Below are 19,519 nucleotides of genomic sequence, written 5' to 3' on the forward strand. Positions count from 1 at the left end.
CTTGTGTCTTTCTAGCATTGTTGAGCTAACAACAGAAGTTTAGTTCATGGAATGACTCACAAGTGTGATCATCTACAGATGCTAAGAAAGTTTTCTCTGCTGTTAAATATCGGCACTAATTTGGTGTAAAACTGCAGACATGACAAAGAGTTGTTGGCTGAGTCAATTCCTACCTCAGTAATTTTGTGTTTTACTTATCATTATCATAATTGTGATTCATTTATCTTTGTCCAATGTAACTGAGAAGTTGTTTCCATGTCGGTTCCTCTGCATCAGCACTTCCATTCTGCAAAAGCAGCAACTTCACTGGATTGAATGAGCATTTTTGAGTGTAAATGTTTGTCCATCTTGGGTGTCGGATAAAAGAAGAAGAAGTAAATTTTCATTTTTTTCTGAACAATTTACAGTTGCTGTAATTCATTAGTTGTTCAGTAATATCTTGATTGTTCTTGTAAAAATCAGTTCTCTGTTGACTCCAAAATATGAGGATTTGCATCAAGTCTAAACCTGATGAATCACACAGGATAATATTGAATGTTTTTTATATTTTACGTAATGTGTGTAGACTAAATGAGTCGTTGAGTAAACAGACTATGATTGACGTTTGAGCCGACCTGTCCTGTGTATTGTTGAATCTCTCACTTTCCGTCTGTCACACAAACTTCCACTAACTCTACCTTCTCTGCTCATTCTGGCCTCATCATGCAGTCAGCCAGGCGTGAGACGCCACCACTCTGGGTGTCAGCAGCCTCCTCACAGCTCGCTCTAACATTAACGTCCAAGCTGAGCTCCACTCCTCCATATTCCTGCCTCCCTTCCAGCCTTCTGCCTGCCAGTCGGCCTCATGCCGACCAAACGGAGATCCCAGATCAAATACTGCCTCTGCTGCACGCCTGCTGTCGGTACATATTCATAACGAGTCAAAATGCCACAACCGCCGACCATCCCGCATCACAGTCAACGCAGACGATAAGGCGGCACGTTCACTTCACAAGGATGCACTCATCTCATCAGGAACACCGTCGACAGCGGTATGGGAGCGTGTTGTTGCAGCGTGACATGATAGAGACAGTTACTAATGGTACTAGTCGCCCTACGGTGCCACATGTGGTATCACAGGATGGAGTTTGGATCCAGATCCGTGGACATCCAAGCAACTGCTCCTTGAATAATGAATGGGGAGGGAAAGCGAGGCGGCAACTGCCAAAGCACAGTCGAGTGTGAATGCTGAAGAGAGAAAGTAAAGAAGGCAGAGCCGTCACAAACTTAGCAAAATATTATCAGACTGAGGACAGAGGTAGAAAAGAGAAATTGAGACATTTGTTTGCTGCTCATTTACGTGTAATTTGTAGGAAAATAATATATTTTCTTTAAAATAGTTTCACTGTAGGGGAAAAGAAAACTCCTGTAGTTATGATACAGAGTTGTAGGAAAGGATTAGAATTTGTAAAATATTCACCCAAATGAGCTCTCAAAGGACACTCGGAGCGAACACACCTAAGAGCTCACGATGCATTATGTGGAAAAGTCTGGATTTATGCGAGACAGCATATCAAACAGCATCTGAGATCTGTTATCTGAGGCTTTTGTGTGTTTCATGAAGCAGATTCGGTAAACACTGGGGGCATTTCATCAGGCAGATGCTTCAAATTCAGTGTCATTGCTGCCCAAACTATTCTTCCTCCAAGTAAGGAAATGGGGACATGCCGTGCGCTGCCTGTGCCATCAGCTCGTGTATTCGTGTTGCTTTGTTGTTTATTTCTGCTGTACCTATGGTAACAAGAGCTTATATAGCTTCCCTGTGCTTTTTAAACAGACACTTTCCTTTGAGATGAGGTGTGGTGAGGCAGAGGACAGAAAAATGCAAAGTTTATTCATTCAACTGTTTTTAATTTCACTGACCATGATAGCGGTGGGTACAGCCACCGTTGTTCATGCAGACTTTGCCTTATTTCATCCACGGCGCCGCTGCCAAACCAAGGAGGGAGGAAGCTGGAAGTGAGACATTACTAGGTCTCAGTAGAACAAAAATTTAATTTTTAAAAACAGCAGTAAAAAAGTTTTTGGGGTCAGTGTCTTGCATCACAACATGCAAGTGGCACAGAAAAGGGAGTTTCCAGCATTCCCAAGTCTAATTTCTGATTTCAGTGGCAGATGAGAATGAAACGTAGCTTCAGGACATGTGTTTGGAATCACAGTGGTGTTACATTTAAACTGATTAACACATTTCTATTTAGTTCCACTATTGTTTGCAGTAAATTGATTTACCATTAATCAGTCCCTATACTACACAGTGAAAAATCAAAATCAATGAAATACTACATTATATTATCTATTTCTTTAGTTGTTACATGTTCAACCATGTTCAGACTAATTTCATACTAAAACAAACTCTTAGTGCCTTTATAACAGCAGTGTTTGTCAGATTCTTTCATCTGTACTTAGATCTTTCCAACATTCACTATAAGCCTCTGAGGGTTAAACATGGTGAACTCGGTTGACCACAGAGTTCAGATAACACAAATAAATGTACTGTGCATTTAGATTGACATTACTCGTCAGTGTATTATGTAGCCTGTTATTTGGCGAAAAAAAAGCCTGTGGTATAGTATGCTTGATAGAGCAGTCGTGAAGTCTATTTCTTTAACTAAATCAAGATGGGAAGAAGAACTTCAGATGTGTTTGTCCGAACAACAGTGGAACTTAGCACTAAAGTTAATTAACTCATCCTCAATCTGTGCCCGCCATGCTTTGATTCAATGCAAAGTATTTTATAAAATACATTATACCAATGCTAAGTTGTCTAGAATCTATCCAACCGTAAGTGATGCTTGCACCAGATGTGGACAATCACCTGCCAACCATGTGCATATGTTTTGGGCTTGTCCTAAACTGAATGTATTTTGGAGAGATATCTTTGACACACTTAGCCAAGCTTATGGCCAAACCATTGTTCCTAATCCCCTCTCAGCTATTTTTGGCATTCCTCCTGATGCTAACCTACCTGGTCCCCTTAGACAGGCATTGGCCTTTACTACCTTATTGGCTCGCAGGCTAATTTTACTGAAGTGGAAGCTTTCGCACCCCCCAACCCATGATCACTGGGTGAAGGAGGTACTATTTAATCTGAAGCTGGAAAAACTTAGATTTTCACTAAAAGGTTCTGTTGACAAATTTAAGAAAACATGGCAATCATTTATTTGGTTGATGGATACAGTTATTTTGCTCCCTGAAATTGAGGCGAATTAGTCTTGTAAAAAGCTACTTATATCTGTCAATATACTATTGCTATTGTCCCCCCCCCTCTTTTTTTTTATTTTATTTTATCTTATTTTACCTTATTTTTGTTTGATTTTATTTTGTACTTCTTTAGTATTTGGGAGTGTTTGCACAGGTATGGCTGAGATTTATTTATTTATTTACTTATTTTTATTTATTTATTTATTTATTTATTTATTTTCATGTGAGAGTAGAACTAGATTTCTGCAGTGTTGTATCTGGTCTGGACCTGACGTGGGTTAGTTCAGGGATGGGAGGGTGGGGTTAAAACATACAATTGTCTCTGAACTGTTGCTGTCTTCCTGGCATTGCAACTGTCAATATTGTATGTTATGTTGAAAATAATAAAGAAAGTTGGAAAAAAAAAAAAAAAAAGCCTGTGGTCAAAGAAGAAACACAGAAACAGATGAGACAGAGAGTCAATCCAACTTTGGCCTCGTGGGGCAAATGTCTGATTTCTCGTCATGCTGTCCTGCACACAAGCGTCATTTTGACAAAAAGAGCGCACATTGTCCTGACATCGATGAGAGGTCCTTTCCAGCAGGACAGCAGATCTACCTGGAGACGGGGAGCTGTTGGAGGGACATCTTGACATTAAAAGTTTTACTCTGCTGTCTCGGTAAAGTCAGAGAAAGAAAAACTTTCAATTTAAAGCACCTCTTCAAACATTCTCTGCTTACTCAAACCAAAAGATACTCAAGAAAAACAACTGCTAAGCTGCTTAAACAATGTCAAGCCTCGAAGAATGTTGTAAATTTTGACTCATAATTCATAACAATGGGTGCGACCTTGTGTGTTTGATTCCACACTTTTATGCAAGAAGTACTTTCCTCGCTCTTTCGAAGTGTGACAGGCGCACAAGTGAAGGTGACAAAAGCCACGATGAGTAAACGCATCAAAGTAAGCAGCGGTCACTTTCCATTAAAGCTGCCTAAATCTCTCTGCTTCAGCAAACAGACACGAGACCCTGAACACACACCTCTCAGGCGAGTATGAACTCGGAGATCAAAAGAGCTCCTGGGCAGCTTACGGAGATTAAAGAGAGAAAGACAGGTGGACAAAAAGGGAGTCTGAAAGAGTCTGTCAACCTGTTTAAGGAGGGAATGTGGTGTTTCAGCATGAGCCAGTCAGGTTTGAGCATCTAACGCTCGGCTCAGACACTGTGTAGTAAATTATGGAGAAGAGAAGAAGGCCTAGACATGAAAGGTAATCGGGAAACAGAGCCAGAGAGCGCAGGAGGCACGATATCACTGCAGACAGCATGAAATCGCATGTTTGGCTACTGTGTTGATAAAACCCACAGAGCAGTCTGTAGTCTGCAGAGGAATTCTAGATGCAGTCATCTTTATCAGCGTTTACACCACAGGAAAGCTGAATATCGACCACATTCATGTCACCACAGTAGAAAATTAGGCAGCGAGGATAATGTAGTGGACAGGTGATGGATGAGGTTCAGCTTCTTCTCATATCTTCAGTCTGGATGCAAGTAGCGACTATTTTATTTGCAGAATAATCTGTCCATTATTTTCTGGAATTTTACTTGTTTGGTCAGTAAAGTGTCAGAAAATGGTGAAAAATATGAAAAGACGAGATCCTCAAATACTTTGTTTTGTCCACAAACCAAAGATATTCATGGAACTGTGCATAAAATACAAGATAAACACATTTTGAAGGGTTTTTGGTAGCTCTTTATGGCCTTAATGTTTAGTATTTTTCTATTTCTTATATAGATCTTATAACATGTTATCCTGTTTTGCCTTGTTTTAACATTTTTACATCATTTTATTCTCCTTTACAAACTGATAGCTTTTTGCATGTGTTTTTTTTTGCTGCCCGACTAATAAAATTTACAGTACATCAGTCAACACCAGCTGTTTTAAACATTCTATACAAATAAGTTTGGTTTGACATGACAGCTGAGTTGAGAAAACAAATATCTTCTATTTTTTTTATTCGCTTCTTTTTGCAGGGACAATGCACAATTAAAAGCAATATGCTCCAGACTTGGCTGGCAACTAATTTACATCTGTTCCCTGCATCCCTGGTCACGTACAGAAAAAGAGAAGCTGGAGTCTGAGAGCTAACACTGTTTGTAAAAAAAGTAGTCAAACTTATTATTCAAATATCAAAATAGCTGGCAGCTTTAATATTCAGAGTAATGTTTGAACTCAATCTGCACAGCAAACTCTTTAAAACACAAATGTTTCATATTAGTACCACGTGTCAATAGTGTGATCCTCAATTTTGTGTCTACTGGATACTATATGCAAAGCCCCCACATTGGTCCGGTTTTAAATCCAGAAGCAGACAGCACATAAGTTCGTTCAGGTGGAGTCACTGAGACACTGAGTACAGCCGAGCTGTACGCCCATCGAACGACTCCTGAGAAATGCTCAGACCGCGGACACAAACCAAATAAGACCAGTTACTTTCAAAACCGTCACTACACTATGACAAGTTTGCATCAAGTTTGTAGAAATAATCTCTCCTTTTATAAACAAGTCAGAGTATTTTAGTGTACAGCATTTGAGAGTCATAATAATTACAGTAAGAATATTACTAATTAGACACTTTTGAATGTTTTCATTCTGAGAAAACAGGTAACAAAAAATGTTCATTTACATATTTGTTTTTGTCTGAGCTGCACCAAAGACATACTAAACCACCACTCAGACCAAATCACAAATTTTGTGTACCATTACACCGCAACTAATCAAAAACGGACCAAACAATGTCTCACGAAGTCAGATGCAGCAATTCCAGAGCTGCCAGTTCATGAACATTTCATAATTAGAAGGAAAGTAGGAAACGTTCCCATTATCCTGATGTTAACAGTCCATTTCGGTTCTGTATCATCCATGTCAAGCCTTTCAGATTCCCACCTGTATCACGGAAAAAAATCCATAAATTCTATATCAAATCTGTCGGATCTATATACTAATATGAAAGGTGATAAAATGTATGAGATATTACAGCTTGACTAAACAAAATGACTCCATCACACCAGCAACATAACACACAGTCTGCACAGTTAGTGTGAGAAGCCAAAGTGGCAGCGTGTTTGATGCAAAGCAACAGTTTAAATCGAAACTGCACCAGAGGAATCAGAGAGCGACTCAGCTACAGATGAAGATGCGTGCATGTCTGAAAGTCAGTGCCCTGACAGATGTAGTGAGGGCTGAAATTATGTTTTGCAACTTCACAACTTGCCAATGAATGCAGCAAACAGCTTCACTCAACTTTTACCTCACATATGTTGATCTTTTATGATCGGTACGTCATCACCGTTTTCCAAGAATTTTTCAAGGACAGAAAACTCTTTTCCAAGGACCCATGAGAAACCAGATGATGTATGGAGTGAACTGTATGCTGAGGCAGGATATTTTAATAGCTTATCGAGGAACCTGACAGAGTCACAAACCTCCAGCACTCTGAAGCTGCAAAGAGCATATAAATATGATGGCAGTAACACAGGCAGCCACCTAACATTTTTATGAATTCCTCACTAAAACAGAAATCCATTATGAATTAGATGTTGCAGTTTCAACAACACAAAAGAATTTCAGTTTCAGTTTGGTTGTAGGAGTTAGAGCTACAGTGATGAAGCAAAAAAGTCAAAACCGTCTGATTTCAGCTTGTTGAGTTTTAATAGTTTTGTAGTTTCTTCTCTGTGACAGCAAATGGCAGAAAATTACTGGGTTGTGGAGAAAACAAGACATTTAAGGACATAACCTTGGGCTTTGGGATACAATGACTGGTATTTTGCACTATTGTCCCACACTGACTAATCAAGAGAAGAATCATTAGTTGCAGTCCTAGTGGAAGTGCAATCAGCGAGACCATTCAAAATGCACCCTTACATCCAGTCATCACACTGTATGTCCTCACACAGACTCATTGTGTTCTCATGTCCCAGGGTGCTTCTCCATGGCTGACCTGACCGTCTGCACAAGTAGCTGAACAAAAAGAGGATTTCCTCAGCTGATCAATAAAGCACACAGGACAGTATTTCTGGGATGTTAACTACTGATGCGGACAACATGTAATTTCCACTCAGTGGCGTCCAAACAGACCGGGGATTTCAAGTTAAGTAGCCTCCTGACCTTCGATTTCATAACCGTTCGTCGATATCTGCTAAAAGCAACTGAGGGCTGAAAGCATCCGAGCAGCTGCTGCACAGACAGAACAAACCGAGTGCATTTGAGAGCACATTATAGCCCAAACCCACACACATGAAAATATAAACACACCCTGCAGCACTTTTAAAACACACACTTGTGAACCAGTGCACAGACTCCTCCTCTTCCTCCTCCCGTGGCCATGATGAAGTAGGTCTCCAGACAGGCAGCTTAGGTAATGGCCCGTACTGCCTCCTCTCTTGCAACCAACATCTTCAACCACGACTTGATGTCACGCATCGACACAGCGCTCCGTCTCTGCCATGGATCTCTCATTTTCTGCCTTGCTAACGGGGCTACGAGGTGATTAACTCGGCCAGGAAAATAATGGATGGTTATTAGAGATGTCCTCAACTGATCTACAAGATCCATACGCTGCCAAACCACGTGGAGTCAAACTGTGCTCCATTAAAATGCTGTAACTGCACAATGAAGCGCACACATCAACTAATAAAAGAGCTGCAACTACTAGCTGATTAATCAGTCAATCAATTTACAGAAAAATAATCAGCCATGTGCCATTTTTTTAACACAAAATGTTAAGATTTATTTTTCTTCTCTGTTTTACAAAACAACATATTACCTTGGAATCTAGGATGAGGTTTGCCATTATTTTCTGAGATATTAGTGACTACAGGATTGAAGTCTCTCTTCAGCTGTTGAACAATCCTCTAAAAACTCATCTGTGTATCAAAGTTGCATATTTACAAGTTTTGTGTCAATAATTTCTTTTTTCTCCAGAAAATAACTTAAATGCAACTCTGCATTGTGCTATACAGCTGACACTATTCAGCTCACCTACTGCTCAGACACTGTTAAATTACTCTGCAATGGCTGTATTTAATTCAATATTCAATGTATACATAAAAAACACAATATGAACAGCTTAAGAAGGTAAAAAAACGCGCTTTTTCCCCGTGAGGGTCTTTAAATATGTTAATTCATTAAGAGAAGATCAGATTGATCAATAAATCCATTAAAAACTCCCCTGTTTAAGCAAATAGATGTGTCTTCATTATTAAAATTAGATAATTCCTGGTCTAAATTATTACACCAAACCAATGTAGAACAACAGAAAGCTTTGCACCCATGGTCTTATTGTTCAGTCAGTGTACTTCTGGAGAAGGTTCACGTCAAGGAAACAAAACATAATTAAACACGCTGGTGAGTCAAGGTTGAATGACACCACCTTGTTTAATGACAGCATTAAGGGCATCTGTGTGTCCTTGTTACTATTAAAACTTGGAAGTGGATGAAAGACATCAGCGTTGCATGTAGGGGTGGAAAATTTCTTGAATTAATAGTCGGCCATGAAAACAATCGAAGAAATTAAATTTGCTTTGCCATAGGCTGATGAACCCTTTTTTATCCGTTAACACTTAATTTTCGCAAAACAAAATCTGCTCAGTTACCTCTGGGATGTAAAGAATAGATCACACGTTACCAAGTTGCTTGAAATATTAAAAAAAATATATAAAAAATTGTTATCCAATGACTGTCACAACAAAATTGTATGCAGTGACTTTTTCTCTGTTGTCAATCCAGCTGCTGGAAACAGCAGTGTACAGATGGCTACAGATACTGATAGAGCAACTTTATCACTCCAGGAAATCTGTCAGTATTAACAGCCACTTATAAAATGTGTTTATACTCAGAGCAAAGCGTTGCTGATCCATTTCATCTTTTTAGTTTAAATGCTTTGAAAGGATTCAACCAGAGCCCTACGGTTTCTGAATGCTAGCAGCATTTCTCTGCTCCCAGCCTGTGTTAGCATCTGAAAATCCTAGCTTAGCAGTGCTAGCACGAGCCTCAAATAGTTAGCTAAACCAGACAGCCACCAGACACGTTAACAACTTTATGCAGCAAAGTTCACCAGGTACCAATAGCCAGTTAGTAATTAGACAGCAGGGAGGTGCATTTGTTTTATGCAACTCTTACAGGCAGTCAGCAAACACACCTGTAACTCCATCTCATTATACGGTAAGAGGCTCCACCTGGTGGTACAACCAGGTGCTACAGCAAATTGATAACATTTTCTAACGTGCATGTCCCTCGTCTTCTGCCTGAACACATTTTTAAAATAATTATTAAAAGCAATTAATATATTGACAATTATCCATCGACATTCCTATTTGTTACACATTGTCTTTGCAGTTAGTATAGAAGAAATGACTGATAAAGATGTGTCATACCACTGCCAATTCAACTTCAGAGTGATTATTCCAATTTCCAACATTCCTTTCCAGCAGTTATGTTCAGTATCAACTTTCACTTTTATGTTGAGAGAAAAATGTGAAATTGGTCGTGTACAAATGATAGATTGAGGATGTTGCTTCTCTTGTTAATCTCCTTAAACTGCGGTTTTGACCTGCACATCCCTCATCTTCTGCTTCATCTGAAAATAGATTTTTTAATAGAATAAATTATTAACAGCAATAATTTCATTTACAAACCACAACATTCCCAGATGTATCTATGTTCTGTCTTTTCTGTCAAAATTTTGTTTGAACACACCAAATAAATGAATAACTTGGTGAATTACTGAGCCAATAACTTTCAGCCCCAAATCAGTTGTTTGAAGATGAGGAAAACCCTTCAGGGAAAATTATTGCTCCTTTAAGCCTCACCACAACACACACTCCATCATCAGCCTCCGGTAATCCACCACTGCAGACAGCTGCAGTGTCGACCACATAAGCACTATCCACACAGAGCTGTCTGTCTGTGGCTGCACTCCAGCTTTTCCTCCAAGCTGGTTAAATAGCACAGGTTGCCGCTGCCTCTCCGGGGTGTTTCAGAGAGGCGGGCTTGTGGGTGGCAGTGGTGCTTTCCCTGCCCTTTAAGAGACTGAGACATCACGCCTGCCGGGAATGTAAAATGCCATGGTAATGCCACATTAGTGATTGATACAGTACGTCCACTAAAGGTGGCGCATTGGGCTTTCAAATGCTGAGGAATTAATGCAAAAGTGATAAAATGCAGGTAGGGAGATGGAGTGGCCAGAGGAGGAGGAGGGGTGGGCAGGACAGATTAGAAGGCATACAATCCCCCTGCCAATGGGTGACTGACAGCCTTGTCCTGCCGCCGCTCCACGGCTGGCGAGAGCTCGGCGAATCCAGCCATGCAATAATCTGCCAGCGAAGTGCTAAGGCCACAGGTTGCGTGTAATGGCTAATTGCTGCTGCTGTAAACAGCCAACACCATTACGTCGGCGATGCTGTTCCAACAAGGCTCTGGTCAGAGGAATAAACGAGTGGCTAATTAGTGTCTGTGTGACACAGAGCTCAGGGTCTGGCTGCTATCAGGTTTCACATTAAGGCTGAGAGTGTGATAGGATCCTCCCTGGCCTGCTCTGTTCCAGGGGTATTTATATTTATATATATATATATATATATATATATATATATATATATATATATATATATATATATATATATATATATATATATATATATATATATTAGTGAGGCATGCAGGGAGTGCAGGAGCAGCACACTGAGCTGATTCACTCTGGCAGACACTGATGTGCCTTGTCACTGTGATCAATCAGCTTTTAATCATGGTTGTAATCACAGCCGGCATCACAAACACAGACGAGGGAGAAGTCCATTAATACAAATACACTTTACATATGATGTATTTGTATCATCACAGCTTCCTGAGGCTGAGCACGATTTAGCTTAAGAAAATATTTAGCCTTCACGCAGCTCAGCTCATGGTCAATTTAGTTAATAGATGATGGCCTCAATGATGGTCACGCTTATTAAATATATGACATCTGGCACTGGCTCTTTATCCCTTTAAGGTTAAAGCTTTATTTCATCATTATTTTTTATCTTATTAGCTTAGCAGAACTGGCCCTTGTTTCTGAAAAAAGTGGGCTTTACCCAACAATCAAAAGAAGCACAACCAAAAAAAAAAAAAAAAAAAAAAAAAAAAACAACGTAATATTAATATGATAAAGTTGCACGGTTAAGGTCAAAATAATAATCACGTTTATTTTGGTCAATATTGAGATTATATTTAGCAGATATAAATGAACAGAGCTCCTCTTTCACTTCCATGTCTTGCTACATTTCTGCTAATTCTAGTTCTTTACATCAAAACTGAAAAAGTTATTCAAGTGAATTATTTCCTAGAGGTAAACTAAATAAAACTGTGCCCAAACCGTTTCCTTTATTAAAAATCTACTTATCAATAGACACTACAATCAACCTATATTCCTTAAATGCCTCACATGCAAGCTAGAGCACAAATTAGATCCGTTATTTTGTACAAAGAAGCTTCTAGTCTCCACTCAGTTACTGCAGCCCACCAATTCAGAACCAAAAAATTATTTTATAAAGAGTGAAACAAGGTGTTCTAATGTCAAAATGAAACCAAGTGATATAATCAATATGGGTTGCCTTTCATGAAAGTAATTTTTTTGACGGCAACTTATATTTCACATGTCAATACTGCAGTTGATTAAATTAATTTAACTGTTTAACTGAATTTTACAGTTGGAGAATAAAGCTGTTAGCTTCTAAACTACCTCAATTCTTTGTATTTCTGGGATGCCGTTTGTTAGTTTTCAGCTCAAGGTATCAACATCTCATTTTGTTAGCCAACAACAGTTTGCTGGGAATCAAGACTTCAAACAAGAGTGTTATTCTAAATGATGAGGCAATACGATCATGTCCTTAACATACTTTGCAAATGAAGGAAGACGAACAATAAATGTGAAATGTCTGTTCTTCCTTACATTTTAAAGATTCAGTTGTCTGTATCGGAAAGGTGGATGCGGATGGAGATCAAGTTCTGTAGTTTCTTTAGTTGCATCCAACTCTCTGCAGTTGATTTGCAGTCATACCGTACAAACTGGGATGGAGCAGTGCTGCGACCACTCAGCATCCTCGCAGAGATGCTGCGTTGAAAGAAAAAAGGCTTCCCGTCTTGTTCACCAGCTGTGTTTGGAAGGCAGGATGCTGAATTTGGCTTGAGACGTGCCCTCCTTCTTTGGGCATCCTTGAAAAACACTTGTACCGACGTGCTTATTTAGAAGGAATCGTGTCAAGTCGGCTGCAGAGGAACTCGCGTCTGAACATAAATTAAAAAGATGAGCAGTCGGCGCGTTTGAAAATGCTAAAAAACTATGCGAGGCGACACACATCGCACGCACATAGGTGGAAATGTGCCCACTGTTCCTGTTTCCCTTTTGTGCAGTGCTATGCTCCAGTTCCATCAGTCACATCACACTGACTCCCGTGTCCCCACAATCCTCCCCACGGTCATTCATCACAGTGTCAGTCAAACGCTGACTCTGGTCCCTGGAGTGTCGTGGTAATGTCGTTCCTCGGTGTCTGCGTGTGTGCACTCATTCATGTATGCATATATTTTGGTGTTTCTGAGTATGTGTTTGTCTGAATGCATGTGTCTGAGCGCATTCATGCATGCATTTTTTTCTATTTTGGGGGGCCTGCTGTTTTGTTTTGCTTTTTCTCTTTCCTCTCAGAAGGCGCCGCGGACACGAAGGTGTGTCGCTGCAGTGACAGAGGAAGGAGAAGCAGTCGACAGAAAGGCGGCAGCAGCAACAGGCAGAGGGCACAGAGGATGACAGTGCCTCCTAGTAGCCTCTCTGTCAACATGATTATCTTTGAACCCAGCTCGAGGTCAGAGACGTGTCACAAAACACACAAGACGGTTACTAAGGGGAGTTAAACTGAGACTCATGGGGCTGCATACGGAGACGGAGCCCAGCGAGCTTTGCATTAACTCTCCCAAGATCCGACCGAGTGAAATTCCTGGCAGTTGCAAGCAGAAGAAACTGCTCATGTGGAGCTTTTTCTGCAATATGGATCAGAGCTCCAGGGGTAGCATCCGTCTGAAGGCACGAATAGAAAATCGCTACAGCCGTGTGATCCACCATTGTTGTTTTTCCAATTAGTGTCTCCGCATTGAGCATCGCTCAGCGTGAAACATGAAAATATCAATGCAAGAGTAACTGACACAGACGCAGCAGTGGCTTTAATGGCTCAGATTACACACAACTGAGTCGCAGTAGAGCCGCTGATGTGTTCTGTGAATGACAACAGAGTCCACTCTACGAAATGAAGAGCTCATCACAGCAGATCAAGTCCCAGGGGCGGCTACATAAAGCTGTTTGCATCCTGCTCACATCACTGGTCAGATTTGAGGTCAGCAAAAAAAAAAAAAAAAAAAGAACATCTAGTTAATACAGATCTGTATCCTGCGATCTGTGGTGAGAAGGCTGCGTACTGTGAATACTTTAGCAAGTTTTAGTCAACTTACTTTCCATATTTGCTCTCACGTACACAGTGAACCGTTCTGCAATCAACCCAACTGTGTTTTAGAAATTTGAATACATTTTCCATTCCATTCATTTCTGTGCAAAATCTACTGGCAACCTCCTGAAGTTTGTTTGAAAGCCACAATCCATCACAGCGAACATCATGTTTGCATAATAATAGCCAGTTTCATTTCTTATCTTGCTCACAGCCCAAATAACAGATCTGCTGCTGTCCAACGCTGACAAATATCTTAATGAACCCTTTATCTCTCATTGTTCTTAAGTGGAAAACAACACTGTCCCAAACATTCAGGTTACAATATCAGTAACACACGTCTTCATCAGGTCAAATAGTGTCACCACAGTTTGTGCTCTCGCCACACATTCTGTACAACTTAGCCAAACATCATTTGAAAATTAAAGGATGCATCGTTTCAAGATTTTTCTCACCTGATATTATTCCTGTAAATAACCGTCTGAGGCCCAAAACGCACCGGCGGGTTTGAAAGGTATTGAATATATAAAATTGGCTAAATCACACCATTTAACAGAGCCAGAAACTGCAAAAACAGAAGTAATCCTCGGATTTTCAATGTTCTAATTGTCTTTGAACTAATCATGTGTGACAAGCCACAGTCAGGTAACTAAACCTAATATAATATCATGAAAAATCACTTTCTTGTACATGCGTCTTTCAAAAATTTGCAAAAATATAAACCATTTGCACTAGCTAGATTCTGCAAAAGATGAAAATTTCCACACTCCTCAATGCAAACATGAGACCAATAATGACTCAGCTGCGATCAACAGGTGCAAGACCAAAATTGAGGGATTTCTTGCTAGGCGGTAGGCTGTGTTTACACCAATCAGTGAGGACACAAGACTGAAAACAAATGGAAAAATGTGTTAGTAAAAGATTTTAGTAACGTATTGAGCCATCAGTTTTTTTCCAGTATTGGGAACACCTGTGAGTAGTTGGAAGCGTGTTGTACATGTTGATTCCAGGTTTATCAATTTAAAAAAAAAATAATAATACATAAAATTGTAACTTTTTTCTTTTTTGTGAATTATAGCTTTACACCTGGTGCACACTGGGGGAAAAAAGCGTTTGCGAGTTCTCTCCACTTCTAGTTATGGTTGTGCTGCTTCCATAGAGGTGCAGGATTTTATATTACACTGAAAAATTAACCTACAGTGATGACAAATACTAGAGGATGCAAAAAACACTGACAATGCTAATTACAGATCTGACATCAATGCTTTTCTGACTGCCTGGAGATAACTGGGGACAAATCTATGCACAGGAACACGAGGATACATTGACTTATGCTGCTATCAACATAGAAACACTAAAGTGCATCTCAAAAAGAAACAATCTGTAACTCTGGTCTACAATCACAATCAAACTAATTACGTTACCTTTTTTAGTCATATTGATAGTTTTAGAGTTTTGAGTCAGGACTTCCAGCATGTGAACTGAAGTGGCTCATGACAAATGAGTGGGTGCACGACTACTAATAATATTTTGTCAATACTGTATATTTGATTTTCTGGTTGTTACCAGAAAAAGAGAACACTTTTGTCTTCTCACCACCACAAAGTGTTTACAGATTCAGTTATTTCTGCCTTTAATTACTTATCAAATGTTCCAGCTAAATTAAAGCGCTCAAAAAATTAAGTCGATTTAAATTTTATAAAATGCCATCCAACTTCTACCCTTTACGTTATTACTATAATGAGGTGCAGATTGATTTTGAAAAAGTCTTCAGCTTGCAGGCAATAATAATGCAACACCAACAAAACTAATACGGACTCAACGTGATGGATTACACAACTCAAGAGGCTGCCAACGGTGGAACAGCAAAATAAATGCACCCGAAACTCTCAAAGCGTGCAGCACAGATTTCAAATGGTCTGCAGGAATTCTACATATGCGAGATTTATGGTTTACAGTCTGGTATGATCCTTAAAATCTTAATACTAAACAACCAAATCTAAAGCCTGAAATGTCTGAGAAGATCTACAAAAGTGTGAAATGACATGAAAACAAGGTTGTGCTGTAAAAGCTCCAACGTTCCCTTTTGTAGCTCTCATTTATTGCAGGCACCGTGCTGCTCACTTACTCACTGATGGACTAACAATCGACCAGAGGGAGTCTTAAGCAACAAGTGGGTGTTGAGAAAATTGTGTTTTAGTGTCAAAACCAACTTCATGCCAGAATTTGCTCACTTTGATCTGCCAAAAAATTGAGGATTTGAAACAAAAAAGCCTTAAACGATCGGCATTTCAGTTGTGAATCAGTCAGTGCAACAACATACGCCACATTACAGCAGCAGAACAGCCCCTTGCTCTGGTCAGCGCCTCAAGTTTCACACAGCACAGCGTCGACACACAACAAATAGAACAGCAGGGTGCCACGCTCAACATCAAGCCAAATTACAGGCAGAAATTAACACCTGCAAGCTTTCAAATAATGGTTGCGATTTTACGCCTGATCAGACAGTACAACAGGGAGACAAACATCCTTTCAATGTGCAGAGTTGTTCGGAAAAGAAAGAAAACACCTGGCTGCAGAGATTAAAAACAAACTGGCTGCAGGATTTCAGGGAATTTCCTATTCAATGTCACCAACAGTTACTTTGCCTCGATGAGTAAAATACTTGAGACCTGTCGCAGGACTATATTTGCAACCGGTGCACTGCTATTATGTGAAGGCTGAGGACAACAACAAGGCAACTGCTCAAACAGCAAATCTTAAGAGCCAAACAGTGCAGCCTTGGACTGAAAGTGCAGCTACCAGCATACATTAAGTCCTTTCATGTGCAGAAAAAGCATGACCAACCTTCCAAGTTCAGAGCACCTCACAGGCCAAGTCCTCTGAAGGTTACCAGACTGCAGAGAGGGTCTGACCCCAACAGAGCGCACACCACATCTGACATTTAAAGGAAGATATGACTGGACTCACGGTTTTGAAGTCGCTGTGGCTGCAGTCTTTGCCCTGGTACCTGCAGTAGAGCATCATCTCCTTCAGGTCATGGCCTACCCTCTCGATGAACTCCTTCATGCTGAACGCTTTGGGCCTGTAGGCTGTGAAGTTGGTTTTTTCCTGCAGGAAGGCGAGCACGTCGGGCTCGGCCAGCTGAGGCTGGGGAATGGCCAGGTGCACGTCCAGCAGGGCCAGCAGCTCCCCAGCGTGATACAGGTCGTTGCGCGTCAGGCGGCTGAAGCGGTACGCGTTGAGATTGCAGATGGTGATGGCGGGGAAGACCAGGCTGCTCGACACCACGGCGTCCACGCTGGTCACGTGCGGGTAGGAGAGGAAGTAGGCGAGCCGCTCGGCGCTCTCCAGGGCCAGCAGTCCCAGGCAGGCGAGCAGAGCGGCGGCCCAGAGCAGGCGCCGGGCGCTGGGCTGGCCGTACGGGAAGACGAAGCGCAGGCCGTGCAGCGTGCTGGTGTGGGCAAAGGCCTGCCAAGAGGTGGGGTGCAGGCTGGAGCTCTCCTGGCTCCCCTGACTGCCACAGCTCTCCTTCAGATCCATCATCAGCCCACCGCCTCCTCAGCCGGGGAGCCCCTCTCTGCACTCACACCTGCACAGATGGGGGGAGCCAATACTTCACAATCCACGTCGACTGCACAGATGAAAGACACTCAAACAGCAGATGGGAAAAAAATTATAGAAAGAGAAAGTGCACACAGGAAGATCTCCACAACCCAAATAAGTACTAAAGGGAGTTGGAGGAGAAGGATGCTCCCTCAGGGCATCCCCCTCCTCTCAATCACTCCCTTCAGCTGAGAGTTACTGTGGCTGCCAGCCTGCCTGTGGCTCCTACAACCCTCAACACACACTCAACCCAAAATCCCAAAAAGAAATTGCCCGCCTCCCTCCTGTTTCGTGCCCTCTGCTCGATTTCACCACGAGGTAAGTCCTCTGTGACACCCGGAGCGAGAGGTGAGAGCCACTGTAAGCGGCGAGGAAATGAAAAGCTGCCTCTGTGTGTTTTAACATCCCGACTCATCTCCATTCAAACACACTCGGCTCGTGCACGCATGCAGACTGACACACACAAGGCTTCTTCCCGTGCCCTCAACTAATGACAAGCCTGAGCACCTCTCTCTCGTGCAGCCTAGCGAGGAGACATCCAGCCGGCATGAGTGTGTTTGTGTGTGTGAGAGAGAGAGAGAGAGAGAGGGAAAGAGAGGGAAAGCAAAAGCAAGAGAGAGAGACGTTGATGATAAGAGCCGCCGGTTAGTCTCGCATGCCGATCCAAAACTCCTCCTGTTTTCCTCTGGCCAGATACATCCGCTTTCCCTCCTCTTCCCAGCTCATCTGTGGCGGCGGCGAACAACAGCGGAGCAGGGAGAGATAGGAGGCACACACACCAACACACATGCTTCAACAGAGAGAGAGAGAGGAGAGGGAGACACAGAGAGCGAGTGACAGAGAGAGAGGGAGGGAGGGAGGGATGAGGGAGGGAGGGAGGGAGAGGGAGTTAAGACAACGCTCTCCTCCCTTTTCAAAGTCTCACTGAACCTCCCTCTTCCTCCTGCTGCAAACACCGCCACCTTTGCTCGCTGTGCATCCCTTCACACTTTCACCAAACACAAAAAAAATAAAAATGGAGCGATAGAAGACGGAGAAGGAGGGGACTGGATGTCATGGGAAGTGAAGCAGAAGTGGAGACGGAGGAGTAACGGCAGGGAGATGTAGGTTGAGGGGAGGGATGAGGACAAAAATAAAGAGAGGAAAACTAAAAAAAGAGCAGGCGGGCGGCAGCGATGTCAAGCAGAGGGAAGTAATTCAGACGTCGCAGCAGAGGGACGCAGATGTAAAGGGAATAATAAGAGCCGCACAGTGCGTCTGTCGGGCGTAATGGGACATTTAAAATCGCAGAGGAATCAAACTGATCCTTCACCCGAGAAGCAGCGCATTTATCAATAAGGAGAGGCAAGAAGCAGCGTGAGGCGATACGAGGAGACAGCAGGAGGAAAAGTGGTGAGAAGAAAACAACGAGGGTGCGAGAGCATTAAAAGGTGGTGAAAGAGGAAAAGAAAAAGCCTTGGCGTGTGTTCAGACGTGATGGAAATGGACAAGCTGTCAATGTGATCGCTGACAATAAATCTGAATTTCACCGCATCACCTTCAGCTGAAAGAAAACTTAATGCTTACTAAACTGGAAATAGCAGAAATAGAGGGAACACTGTTGATACTGGATGTTTTTAAATACCAATACTGATAGTTGAGAGTTCTTTCAAATAAAATACAAGCAAATATAACTTTTAATATGAAAACACATTTTCATTTTATTATATATAATTTTCAATCCCTTCTGCAGATGTAAATATCTGTGGTAAAAATGACATATTTTATAATACTAATTAATTACAAAAATTTAAGACAACATATATATATATAGCAAAAAATATTAATTATTTTTTAGATTTTAAAATTAAGTTCATATTTTGATCTTTTTTTGTAGATTGTTTTTGTTTGTTTGTTTTAACAAGAAAGCATTTTGTATAATTATTTAAGAAAATTTAAGACAACAGTCATTGCGCCAAAATGCTTTCTAGGTGATATATACATAATTATTATTTTCTAAAAATAATTTCAAAAAAATATGAAAAAGGCTTTAAATAACTTTTAAATAAATACATTGTATATACACATACATATAAAACTTTATTTAACTAGAAAGCACTTTAGTCACAGCCATTGTGAAAAAATATTTTCTAGGCAATATATGTAAAGATTTAAAAACAATAATCAAAAAAA

The 19,519-nt window shown here is 41.1% G+C and overlaps 1 protein-coding gene across 1 annotated transcript in view; it reads right to left on the reverse strand.

Annotated features, from left to right (window-relative positions):
• The window catches only part of asic2 (acid-sensing (proton-gated) ion channel 2), a 489,469-nt gene extending 471,349 nt beyond the window's left edge, over positions 1-18,120 (reverse strand). Inside the window, exons 1-2 of the mRNA XM_023299503.3 lie at positions 17,855-18,120; positions 16,712-17,333 (exon numbers count right to left, since the gene is read on the reverse strand). Coding sequence (XP_023155271.2) covers positions 16,712-17,287 — 576 coding nt within the window. The 5' untranslated portion in view covers positions 17,288-17,333; positions 17,855-18,120. The remainder of the gene's footprint in view (positions 1-16,711; positions 17,334-17,854) is intronic.
• Between the last annotated feature and the right edge of the window lie 1,399 nt (positions 18,121-19,519).

This window comes from Amphiprion ocellaris, chromosome 19, assembly GCF_022539595.1.
Source record: "Amphiprion ocellaris isolate individual 3 ecotype Okinawa chromosome 19, ASM2253959v1, whole genome shotgun sequence".
Classification (NCBI taxonomy): Eukaryota; Metazoa; Chordata; class Actinopteri; family Pomacentridae; genus Amphiprion; species Amphiprion ocellaris.